This window comes from Triturus cristatus, chromosome 3_1 (genome assembly GCF_964204655.1).
Source record: "Triturus cristatus chromosome 3_1, aTriCri1.1, whole genome shotgun sequence".
NCBI classification, from domain to species: domain Eukaryota; kingdom Metazoa; phylum Chordata; class Amphibia; order Caudata; family Salamandridae; genus Triturus; species Triturus cristatus.
In genome coordinates, this window is record NC_140583.1 from 154,661,379 (window position 1) to 154,674,993 (window position 13,615).

At 43.1% G+C, this 13,615-nt stretch overlaps 1 protein-coding gene across 11 annotated transcripts in view; it reads left to right on the forward strand.

The window, feature by feature from the left end:
* Positions 1–5,331: 5,331 nt before the first annotated feature.
* ANO5 (anoctamin 5) overlaps positions 5,332–13,615 on the forward strand; it is a 323,731-nt gene continuing 315,447 nt past the window's right edge. For 8 of the 11 annotated variants that reach the window (XM_085643607.1, XM_085643608.1, XM_085643609.1 and 5 more), the window contains exon 1: positions 5,413–5,708. In XM_085643607.1, coding sequence (XP_085499733.1) covers positions 5,642–5,708 — 67 coding nt within the window. In that variant the 5' untranslated portion in view covers positions 5,413–5,641. Of the gene's footprint in view, positions 5,709–13,615 lie in introns of all 11 variants that reach the window. The other 3 variants (XM_085643617.1, XM_085643615.1, XM_085643616.1) reach the window with 3 other exon arrangements.

The window sequence follows — 13,615 nt, forward strand, 5'->3', positions numbered from 1 at the left end:
GGACGACAGAATTTTTGAGACCAAATGTTCCTCGTAGACTTTGAAGTTGAACCAGTGAGCTAGGTTTTTGGGTGAAGTCTGGGAAGGCAGCGTGGAGAGAAGAGATGGAGCCAGTGAGGATTGGATGAGCGTTGCAGATTTAAGATCATTTCCTAGGGCAGAGATTTTGTCACAGACGAAGGAAGAAAATTCCTTGCAAGTTATTGGTGCTTTGGGGGGTTCCTCTGAGGTTTTTGCCAGTTTGTTAGATTGGAGTTTGACCAGTTCGAATAGCTTGCGCGGTCTATTCGTGGCGTTCTTCAATTCAGTTCTAAAGAATTCTTTTTTTTAGTTGCGGACTTTCTTATTGTATGCGTTTCTGGACTGGCAGAGAAGATGTAGATGGGCTGCTGATGGGTGTTGTTTCCAGTTGCGCTCAGCCTGCCGGAGGGATCTCCTATCATTTTTCAGGGATCCATTGAACCAAGGGTTCCTGTCTTTGATCCGGGTTCTTTGCAGTCAGTTTCAAGTGATCCAGGTTCTTGGTGTCTCTAACCCAGCATTTGGGAATCATAAGATGAGGTGACCATGTCTTGTGGGTGCCAGGCAGTAGGAACCTGATAGCGTGGTTGTCACACCAGTCGCAAGGGGCTATGGAGATAAGCTTGACCGCTGATTCCTTGGAGATGATCCAGTCAAGGGTGGTGCCTTTTGAATGGATTGGGAGTGAGCAGGCTTGGGTGAGGGCTTGGTCGGTCAGGAAGTCTCTGATGGCGTACATGAACGCCATGAAATACATGGCGTTGACCTGCGGGTCCTTGGGGTCGTTCCAATGCAAGTTGAAATCGCCAAGGAAAATGTCATTCGAGTTAGGTGAGACCTTGGTTGTGAGAATTTCCATAAGGTGGTCAGTGAAGGTGTCTTTCATGCCTGGGGGGTGGTAGAAGATGTGCACTCTGCACAGTTGGGTGGTATTTTTGCATATAGATAGTGCAAGGTATTCACAGGAGTCTGTAGGATCGGCCAGAAGCTCGGTACCAAGGAGGTTAGAGCGGTAGATGCAGGAAATGCCTCCCCCTTTTTTATTGGATTGTCTGTCCAGCCTTGCAATATAGTAATTGGGCAGGACTAAGAGGCCAAGGCAGAGCCAAAAGGAATCATTGAGCCAGGATTCAGTCAGGATCGCCAGGTCCGATTTATGGCTCAGTATGAGATCGGCGATATCCGAGGCATGCTTTACTGCTGAGTGGCAGTTAATAAGAAGGCCGGATAGAGGGGAGTCGGCGTGTGAGTTGTGACTAGGGGCAGAGATGGGTACTAGCGTTAGGTTGCTATTGATTATTCCTCTGTTGCGGGGGTAGCTGTTCTGTTGGGGTTGGATGTAACCGTGCGAATAGGGAGTTTGAAACTCAGATCTGCAGGGCAGGAGGTTATCAGGGCATATTCGTAGCTAATGAGGAGGTCTGTGACTTCTTCCTCCATAAGGTTGAAGAGGCTAGGCATAGCATGGGCAGGTTTGTAAGTAAAGAGGAGGGCCTGAATTTCCTCCTCAGAGAGGTGGAAAGGCTGCTTGCGGGGACGTATGTGTCTTATGGATAGTGGTGAAGGGTGAAGGAGGGGCATGGAGTAGAGTCCTGCGAGCGCTTGAGATTCCAAAAGGAAAGTTCGGTGAGGTGCAAGGATGGCGTTGTGGATGCTCAGGGTTAGTTCAGCAGCTCTGCGGTGGAGATTGTCAATATCATTCTGAGTGGGGGACTCCTGCGAGGAGGGGGTCGAGGGTGAGGGAGCGATTATGTGAGACTGTGCTCGTAGCCCAGGAGTGCGGATAGGTCGATCCATGTCACGAGCCAAAGCAGGAGTTTCCCTGTCCAATAGGATGGGGGGATTTTGCGGTTGAGAGGTAGAAGGTTTTGGGGTGCTTCTGTTACCAAGCGCTGGTAGCATGGGGGAAGGGCCCGGTCGGCTAGAATTGAGGGCCCTAGAGGGAGTTACAATGGGCAAGGGAGCCGGAAGCACTTGAGGGCATGGGTTCAGGGGTTTGGGCGCGCTTTGGATTGCATGCTTGGGTGGCATGGTGATGGGGCAGGGTCGACCAGTGTCGTAAGCCCAAGGGAGGGGGTTTTGTGAAAGGCTAGGTTCCTTTGTCGGGTTGGGTGAAGGAGGGTGCAGGGGGGGGTGAGATGCATAAAGGAAGGAAGTATATGTAGATTAAAGATATTGATAGAGGTATAGGGTGAGAAATAGGGTAGTGCATTGAATATGCTTTTTTGGGGGGAATGTAATAAATATATAGATCCAAGTACATGGAAGGTATATAGATGTATAAAGGAAGTAGGTATATTTAGATTAAAGATGCATTAGATAAACTCTGGTTTTCAAGTGTGGTACTTAAAAATGTATATTATTTATTTTTTAACAACATAATTATCCTACATGTTTATACAAAGCAATGCACACAGATAGGTACATATCTATAGCACAAACAAATGCTTATATACAGAGGGATATGCTTTATATTTCTGTTTGTGTATGGTGCTTATGTGGGTAAGAGACAATTCTTGAGTAGTTTTCTAAAGATAAGGTGGTTGTCCATGGATCTTATGTTGGGGGGTAAAGAGTTCCATAGTTTGACTGCTTGAACAAAAAGGATGTGCCACAGAGCTGCGTTTACAGAGAGGTGGTCTGAGGCCACGCCCCTTTTTATACCACTCTGCAAACGCGGCTTCTGGTGCACTGCTGGTGGGACGATGAGGTGCTCTCTTGTGTCCTGAGGACCTCAGGACACAAGTGGACATCATCCTCCAAGCAGCAGTGCACCAGAAGCCGCGTTTGCAGCATGGTGTTAAAAGGGGTGTGGCCTTGGAACACCTCTCTGCAACGCAGCTCTGTGGTGTTTACTGGAGTTACCTGGTGGGCTAGTTGGCCCCCAGGGACCCTCAGGATTCAAGGGGACTTAATTCCCCAACTTAGAAACGCGCCAGGGGGCGCGTTTGCACAGTGGTGCAGGGAGTGGGCGGGTCTGATATAACAAGTTAGTAATCCTGCTGTGTGGGACTTACTGGAGGTAATAAAAGGGGTAGTTGGGCCCCAAGGTTGACATTGGGGGCTAACTACCCCTCCTGTTACCTCCAGTAAATCCCACACAGTGGGATTGGTAAAAGGTGTTTGGAGGCCACGCTCACCTTTCTCCACCACTCTGAAAATGTGACTGCTATGTTATAATTAGAAATTAGCATTTAAAAACCCTTTGAAATTCACTCAAAAATCCATTAGGGTCAGTGACGTTATAGTTAGAAATTAGCATGTAAAAAACATTTGAAATTCACCGAAAAAAACATAGGTTTCAGGCACATTATAGTTAGAAATTAGCATTTAAAAACCTTAGAAATTCACTGAAAAAACCACAGGTTACAGGGACGTTATAGTTAGTTGGACATTTCACTTGTACAAAACCAGAGAAGTTCCGCCGTTATAGTTAGTTCAGCTAACTATAACTCACGCCCCCGCAAAGCACTGCTGATGACATCACATATTGCATCAATCATGACATGGTCAGTGACATCATTGATGACATCACTGATGACATTTCAGAAGACATTACTGATGACATCACTGATGACATCATCCATGTGAAAATCTGATGCACCTCCTCACACCCTAATATAACCTTTGATACACCCACTCTAAAATACAGACTACTATTTTCGAAACCATAGACACACCAATACCAGTTACTACATACGCACTCACTGATTCCTAGGTCTACACACACATCCACTCATTCACCCATATAGTCACTCATACATGCAGTCACTCATCAATACAACACTATTATATGCACTCATACTCCTATACAGACACTCATACACCACCACTCATCCAGAGTTACTCACCCACCTAGCCAGTCATGCAAAGAATCAATCACACTTCAATTTACTCACCTATAGAGTTATACACACACCACCTCACTTATTCATACAGATACTAAAACATATTTACTCTCTTATACAATCACTGATACAAGTACACACTCATCTATACAGCCACTCTCACAATTACTGACTCTCAAGTATAGTCATTTATATACTCCAACTCTCACATACACTGCCTTTTACATTTGTAGTTACTTGGACATGTACCACTGAGACATCCATTAACTCACCAACACACCAATACACACACTCACCCACCCATACAGCTGTTTCCACATGCACTCTTGAGCCCATACACCCAGTAAATCAACCACTCACACATCTATGCACAGTCACATACCTCCCACCCACCCACACACACTCTCAGGCACCCATACAAATACTCGGGCAACCAATCAATAACCCATATAGAAACTCATGTAGCTACTCACCAACCCATGCAACAGCTTACACAACAACAGACAGACTGATACAGACATTCACACAGTTTAGCCACTATCCCATGCATTCAGTAAGACACATTATATCACTCAGTTATACAGTCAGTCATGCACCTACTAAATCCTCCATCCAGACACTTATACAGCCACTCATTCTTCAATACACCTTGCCATATATATAAAACATAATTAAAACTTTATAGAAACACACAGTCACTGGATGATGTCATCTGTGATGTCATTTGAGATGTCATCAGTGATGTCACTGACCATGTCATGAATGATGTAATATGTGATGTCATCAGCAGTGCATTGCGGGGGCGCGAGTTATAGTTGAACTGGTTTTGTACGAGTGAAATGTCCAACTAACTATAACGTCCCCAAAACCTACGTTTTTTTCAGTGAATATATATATAACATATATATATCTATACATTTACACACGTACACAGCAGTTACAAAGTTGAAATTAAGCTTCAGCACATGTAAGTGATAAAACACAGTGCGTTTTGTGCGAGGCATAAAAGGTTGTTTTTTTGCAGTTTTTTTATATAACCCGAACTCGACTGGAAGGCTTCAAAGAGCTTTACGTGAGCACGTTTCATTACACAAGGACACATTCAATTTACGCATTGGCCCAGAATCACAGGATGTTTAGGGGACGCCGAGACTTGAGCCTGGTTCTGCAGCTCCAAAGTCACCAGCTCTGGCCGTTATGACACATCCTCTCATCAGAATTTATCAAACACCAATGTTTACCCCCCCCCCTCCCCATGAGCAGCTGTCCGTACTGAACAAACTATACTAGCTCTAATCATTCATTCTAAAAATACATGTATGGTTCCTTAAATATTGCTTTCCGTAAGTTCCCAGCCTGTTACTGTAACCGTGCAGCCTCTGCTAGTGAAGTTCGCCCTTCTCCTTTCTGTGTGACACGCACTGAATGACTCAAAGGCTCGGCATAGCCCCTCCCCGGCTCTGTTTACAATCCCAGCCTCCAGAGAGACCCTGTCCCACGCTGCACGCTTCCTTCGAAGCACAAGCTAGCACAGCGCCCCTTTAAGGCGCACCGGGTTCAGCCGACAGAAAGTAACCGGATCCAGGTCTGCCGTGTGTCTTTAAGGGAGGCAGCCGCCTGAGGCTAGGCTCACAGTCACATACAGAACAGGGGCTGTGGAGGAACGGGGAATTCTCTTCTACCCACAGCCCGGCATCTCGCATGGAACCGGGGGCGCTGTGAAGCCCCCCAGCGCCTCTCCGCAAGGCTTCGCCCCACACCCGGCAGCCACCATGAGCCTCTTTGGCCAGAAGGAGCACGAGACGCTGATAGAGCTGAGCGACAACCCGGCGCTGGACGGTAAGTAAGGGCGGCGGGGCCGTGGCGGGGGCGCCGCGTTTCCTTCCAAGGAATACATTTGTTTGGCCTTGCCCTGTAGTTTTCACAGCTGTCTGCTCCGGGATAGGATAATAGAGGCTTTGTAGCAGTGCGCAAAATAACGGGCAGGGTGTTTATGTTTTATGCTTTGGTGAAGGAATACTTCACTGATCCATTGTGTGATCTGTGTTCCAAGGGGAAAAGGAAATCCACGTCGCCAGCGAGGGATCCTTCCATTTAAGGCTGGAATATGACAGTGCGGATGTTTGTCCGTCGCTTCACGATCGAAGTGGGGCGGGAAGGATGACTGAGGCTAGCAGCCGTCTCTGACCTGGTCCCAGCTTTGTGAGGACAGGCAGCTGGATTCCCGTCAGGACAGAAAGACATCCTGCGTACGTCTGCTTGTCGTAGATGCTTGAGGGGTCTACTGCTGTTTTTTTATGTCGGTGGGAACCCACTGAGTTCCCAAGTTAGCTAGACCCTTGTCAGCGACAGCCAGGCTTCCTCGGTGCATTATGGTACTTGTAGCAAGCACGACTAAAGGAGTCCTACAACTAACTGAATTGAATGGGAAAAGCTAGACTGGCTCAGTTATCCCCGCGTGGACCTGGGGCACTAGAGAGGCATGGAGAACTCGCGGCTGTCCTCTGTGGTATAGAAACAAGCACTGCTGTGGTACGGGGCGGAAAGATGCTCTGGAGCCAGTTGTCGACCTTCCGGTACAAGGGTACGCACGGGGTACCCTGGTCCCCACCGCATCAAGTGGCAGCCCAAGGGCACTAGTGCCCATGGCTACTTTGGGGTGCCTGTACGGGCAGTGATTGGGCGTCCCTGGGCAGAGAGCGGCCGTGCGCGTGGGCGACATAGCGATCTGCTCAGTCATAAGTAGTGGGTCGGCGCTACTTTAGCTTTGAGGCACACAAGCGAGCAGCGACCATGGGCGGCAGAAAGCGCAGGAGGTTTTTGATGTTTTTATAAACACCTCGGGTCTGGATAGGGCCAGGCACGCTTGGGGCGGAGGCGTCCATCAAAGCTTGATTCCCAAGACTGATGACGTACAACACAAATTGACACATGAGAGACCATGTGTGCTTTATCAGATCGAATGGAAATGTGTGTGTGTGTGTGTGTGTGTGTGTGTGTGTGTGTGTATATATATATATATATATCTGTTTCCTATGTAGCGCTACGAAGCTGATTTACTGAAGAGCCACGGGGGCCCTGGCCATCGACAGCACCAGACACCAGTGCCTTCATTTCCATGTTACTGATCTATATCTTGAGATATCTGTACAATACTTTGTAAAGCAAACGCATCTTTATGTATGTGTTAGAAAACCCCTAGACTATTGTGGCCTCCTTCGTTCACCTTGATCCCATGAGAGCATCAGTGAATCGCTACTTAAAATGACAAAATATCCTGAACGTGCATTCAGAGTACGGAAGACTAACCTCGGTCCATGGCCAAAGAATTAACAGCTCTTTGTCTAACAAAGGTGGCCATCAGGAGACCGTTCGTATTTGAACGCAGTATATCGGGTCTTTGTTGTTAAATTCTCCATCTGAACGCCAAGGCTTTATGGGGGTGCTGCCGCACCCCGAGCACCCCTTCTTCCAACGCCTCCGAGTGTTAAGCAGCAGTATGTGCAAGGTCCTCTCGCACGTGGAGGTGGACAAGCAGCCCTTGAAGACAGGAGTGAATACCTAGTGTTGAGCTGCACGGGTGCTCATGGTGGCGAAATCTGGCCCCGGTAGAAGTACCCACTTTGCTGTGGGAAGCGGGGTGCCACCTGGCAACAAGGTGGTGGGGAGATCAGGGAGTGCCTACTGAGTACTCCATGATAAACGCTATTTGGATTGGACTGAGGGCGAACTGTCTGACCCGGATTAAACTATTGGTAATGATGACATTTTTCTTGACTAATGTGATAGCCCATGCTTAATTTGTAAGAGAGTAAGTGATAAGGGCCCACATATTTGCTTAGAAGCTTGCAGCTGTGTGTGTGTGTGTGTGTGTGTATATATATATATATATATATATATATATATATATATATCTTTCAGCAATCCTGTCTCTTTCCTTATCAAACAGGTACAGACCACACAGTGCCAAGTAAATAAAGCGTGCTAGTTTATTCTTCCACGGTCAGCATAACGTTTTGGCTGTTGACACACAGCCTTGATCACATGACCCCCCAGTGACACACATGGTTTATATACAGGTCGTGATTGGATTCTAATCAGTTACAATTGCGATTGTTGTTGGAAAAGCATTAGAGCTGAACAAAATACTTCGACATTAGAAATACTTGTTAAAAACCATAAATACATAAATAACTAAAACATCATCATAGTTAAATATATAATCACCAATCATATGATAAAATTTCATATAAAAAGATTTTTTTATCATTTAGTATATAGGACCTTAAAATGAAGGAAAAAGGCCTACATAATAGGGTTTTTCTACTGGGATTTATATATTTATCCCCTCATTTTTTGTCAGTGCCGTAGTGACACGATATATTCCCTATTGCATGAATACTGCTCTAATACATATTATTCCCAAAAAAAATAAGGCGTAACTAACTGGTCACTATAAAGTGCAAATGCTTGAAATATTGTCTCACAGTGAGATAAAGTGCAAACAGTGTATACAGAAAAAATGTATTCTATATAACATCCCAAATCACGACACTGATAAAAATAAGTGCTAAAAAAGTGTGAAAAAAGACTAAAATATTAACAAATATTATCTTTCTGATGCCTAAAAAATGACTGTTCCTAAATCAGTAAACATGATCTATTAGTTGAATGAAATTCATTGCATTACATCCAAGAAAAACTATCACGAATATGTAAACAGATAAGATCCCCCAGTTCTAATGATGTTAAAAACAATTGGAAATTTCTAAAACTCAGTTAACTCCATAGTGAATACAGGTAGAAGGATGCATAGGAAAGAGTGAGACATTTCAAAATATCATAAAATATCTCATAAGCAGTTACTCTTATTACACATATTCTCATAAAAAATTATGTAGATCCTCTCCCGTGTTTAATCCTTTCGGAATTCTAGTATCCAAGAGAAGAATATATTTGGATTCAAGTTGCCGAAGTTGTTTCTCTCTGTTACCGCCTCTTATATTCTTTTTCACGGAGTCAATTACATAATAGCATAGGTCATTTAAATTTTTATTATGTACTAATTTAAAATGACGAGCTACCGGATAAGCATCATCGGAATTGACTATCGCTCTTAAATGCTGTAAGATACGGTTAAACACCTGTAGCTTCGTACTGCCCACATATTTCATTTTACAGGTGCATTCCAACACGTATACTGCATAATCCGTGCGGCAGGTATAGAGACTTTGAATTTTAATGGGATTTTTCTCAAAGATACTAATGTATTCAGTGGTATTGATGCCAAACTTACAAGCCCTGCATGAGATACATTTGTGGAACCCCGATTTGTTGGATAACCAATTGGTGGAAGTAGTTACCTCAGGGTTAGATTTGACTAGTGCATCTCTCATTGAGGGCGCTCTTCTAAAGGTAATGAGAGGATTGTTCGGAATTAAGGGAGCTAAAGTTATATCTGTTTTCAAAAGTGGCCAATGTTTTGTAATAATACCCCTTATTTTCTTTTCTTCTACATTATAAGTTGTAATAAGTCTGACTCCACCTTGGTTATTCGGCAAATCCTCATCCGTATTTGTTTGACTCTTTTTTTTATTAGAGGTAGCAGTTGTGTTCAAACATTCTTCTCTAGTACGGATGTTCGCCTTATCTTTAGACTGAATTAACTCTTTTAAGCAGTAGCCTCGAGCTAAAAATCTCAATTGGGCCTCATCTTGACATTTTTTCAGATCCTCATCAGAGCTACAGATTCTACGCATGCGGAGGAATTCACCGTAAGGTATACTTTTTATAAGGTGGCCAGGGTGAGCACTACTGGCATGGAGGATTGAGTTCCCTGCTGTTAACTTTCTATGTAGCCTGGTCTGGATTTCGTTATCCCTGATGTAGATTTCCACGTCCAAAAATTGGACAGAACATTTATTAATATCAGCAGTGAATTTCAGGTTCAGATTATTCTGGTTTAGTACATTGATGAAGGAGGTCACAGAATCTTCAGTACCCTTCCATATCATACAAATGTCATCGATAAACCGCCAAAATTCAATCACATTAGTGTCAAAAATTGTTTTGTGGGTACCTCTGAGGACTTGTTCCTCCCACCATCCAACATGTAGGCAGGCATATGATGGGGAAAAACAAGCCCCCATGGCAACTCCTCTCTGTTGCTGATAGATCTCCTTATTAAATAGGAAGTAATTGTTCTCTAAACATATTTGTATCATACGTAATATCATAACATTGTGTTTGCAATAATCAATGCTACGTTTATCCAAAAAATGTTTAACCGCATTCAATCCATCAGTATGATGAATACTGGTATAAAGGGTACATATGTCCATGACTACTAACACATAATCATTTTCCCATTTTACTTCCTTTAACTTGGATAAAAAATGTCCTGTATCTTTTATGAAAGAGGGTAAATTTTCCACTGATTCGTGCAAAAAATAATCTACATATTTCGATACGGGTTCCAAAAGGCTCCTTTGAGCCGAAATAATTGGTCGTCCTGGAACTGGCACTACCTGCTTATGAATTTTAGGGATAAAATAGAGAGTTGGTGTAATTGGAAATTCATTCTTGAGGTAACCCAATTCTTGTTTGCTTAAAAGGCCATTTCTTTTCCACTGATTTAATTCTTTAAACACATTTTCCTTTAAGTTCCTCACATCCATAGCTGAACTTTTTCTGTAACATAAAGTATCTTCCAAATGTCTTTTTGCTTCTTCCATGTAAAGTGTACGTGGCCAGATCACAATATTGCCTCCTTTGTCGGCCTTGTTGATGATTAAATTAGAATTGTTTCTTAATTTTTTCATGAGTTTCGCATATTGTGCTTCCATATATTTGTATCTCCTTTGTTTGCGAGATGACATGATTTGTAGTGTTTTCAATTCTTCTACTACTATATCATTGAAAGTGTCAATAGCGTCTTTAGGCATAAGTGGTATAAATGTTGAAGGAGGTTTAAAATGGCTGTTACATGGTAGGTTGCTGGTTATGCCCATGGATGTTAGATTTTCCTGAGTAGTGTTTATATTGTTTACATCATCTGTAGATAAGGCAAGTATAGTTTTCAAAATGCCAACATCCGCTGCTTGAAATTTTTTTATGGGTTGTTGTGTTTGAGAAATACTAGTTGCTTGTTCTTGCACTTTGTTGAGCTTAAAGTATTTCTGTAATTTTAATTTTCGAATAAATTTGAAAACATCAATTCTTGTTTGTATGTAGTTAAAGCTGTTGCGAGGACAGTAGGACAAACCCAAAGATAGAAGTTGGGACTCTGCTTTAGATAGCTCCATATCAGATAAGTTTACTACCGTGTTGTCCGGGGTTGATGGTCCAGAATTATTATTTACCACTTCTTTCCCCTGCCTCTCTTGGCGAAGCCTCGCCCTCTTGCATTTCCGCCTTTGTTTGCGCCGCTCATTTTTGCTGATGCTTCTTTTTGTTGTAGCCGCGGCCTTAAGGTTTGTCGTCTGTCCTCTATTAAAAAACCCAACTCTTCTGAAGGTGAGTAGTTTATCGCTGTTTGTATTGGTGTGGTATTAGTGGAATCTCCATCATCTGAATCCACACTGCTAGTCGCTGGACTGGAATCCACGTCCGAAACCTCATTATCAGTACTATTTTGAACTGAAACTGTAGGGGTCTTTTCTACTAATGCCTGCCTTTTTACTGAGTCATACTTGCGGGCAAATGTGAAAATTCTCCCTGTTTCGTAATCGCGTTTATCACGCGCAAATTTGAATTGTTTGCGTGTTCTTATGGTTTCTTCATATTTGACCAGGCAACTGCTTATTTCATCTCTACTCTTTTTTACGAATTCTTGGTTTTCATGTTGATCCAAGTCCTGATTAAGTTGTTCTAGCTCCTTCAAAATTTCTTTGCGGTCTATTTCAGCGTACTTTATCAGGATGCATACCATGTTCATTGACGCTTCCAAATTGTTGGTCGCCCATTCCTTCAGCATATATATATATATATATATATATATATATATTCTATATCTATCCAATCAAAACTGCCCTGAGATTGAGGCACCACACACAAGCGGAGTTTAAATGAAGCGCTGCGAATGCGGCGCAAAACTGTGCTGTTGTGCCTCCAGCTTATACCAGTGACCAAGGGCTAAATGCAGCCCGAAACTCATTTGGTTTTCACCCTGCTGTTGTGCTGTATCTGATGTCCCGGCGACCTGCAAAATAAAAAGGTGAAGAAACGCTTGTGTGTGTGGTGCCTCAATCTCAGGGTAGTTTCGATTGGAGATATATATCTCACAAGGAGAAGATGGACGGAGCACTGAAACTTTTCAGACACTCACCCACAGTCACAGATCTTGTGTTCGCTTTGCTCGCCCTAAGTTGGCAGGGTATGCCCAGACGTGAGTCCCTTGATCACTTTAGCACTGGATTCAAGCTAGGCTGGTTGATGAGGGGTGTTACCCCAAAATCATTCCCAGGATGCTTGTTTCTGGTCCAGGGAAGACCTGGCTTGGCAGTTCGGGCTGGACTGTTCCCATGAGGCACAGGGTCAAGATTGATTTGCATATGGCTGTGTCTGAACTGGGGTGGCGAACTGAGCTAAAGAACTATGATGGATTCAGCCCAGATCTGTGACTGGTGGTGAGTGTCTGAAAATTTTTAGCGCTCCGTCTATCATCTCCTTGTGTTTGCTTTGTATATATATATATGTGGAAGCCTAAGCCTAAAAAAGCAGAACACGGTATGTAGATAAAGACAAGGAATAATAGATGAGGACACTGGGTTAATCCGCCACCATCCTCCCCCAGCCTCTTCATCATGTCCTTTAAGAATCTTTTTAATCTGTGCTTTTTTCCTGTGTTGCAGTTTTCCTGTTTCTCTTCCTCCTTTCCACTTTTTGTGTTTTTCTCTCTCATTTTCTTGATCAAATTCGGATGGTGAAAAACAAGTGCCAGGCCCCAAACTGAGTGCAGTTGGGCCCCCCTGCAACCATAGGCTGAAATAATGATCCGGGCGAACCTTGATATACCTCCATAAGCAAATAGTTGTCCAGAGATTTTCATTTTTGATATGTGTTTTTGGATCATTAGAGAAGTAATTTAGCTTGGGTAGACATTGCTGATCCGGTCTAAATTTTATTGCATGTCATTTTTAAAAATGGCGGATGTTTTGCAGTGATGATGGAATATTTCAAGAACCATGAGACCTATATACTTAATTTTGGTTTCAAAAGATAGGTTTTGGGTGCCAAGTAGTCTTCTTGAGACAGAAAATAACTCCTCAAAGCAACCCTTTCATCATTTTCCAAAATGGCGACTATAGTAGATGAAGAAGAGACCTAAATAGAAATGAAACAAATAATAATGGTTTTTAATTCTATTTCGTATACACCATTGTTTATGATCTGAAATGAAAAAAATAATACTCATTACTCTTGTTTTCATGGTTCACTCAGTTGTTTAGGCAATTGCTTGTGGTACATGTGCAGAATGTTCCAACATTTGAGAAGAGCATATCCAAAGGGACATATTTATGTACCAGGTACATGTAAGTTCTGTGAGTAGAGACTTTAACATTTTTGTAGGTTTTAGCACTCCATCAATATCTTCCCAACCAAATTCACACGGACCTTACTCTACATTTGCATGATTCAAAACATTTATACATCTTTTGATCAAATAGAATGCTCTTTTATTGTGTCCACGCACAGAATGACGTCAATGAAAGGTCAATTAGCAGGACTGATCTCTTGAACTCGCT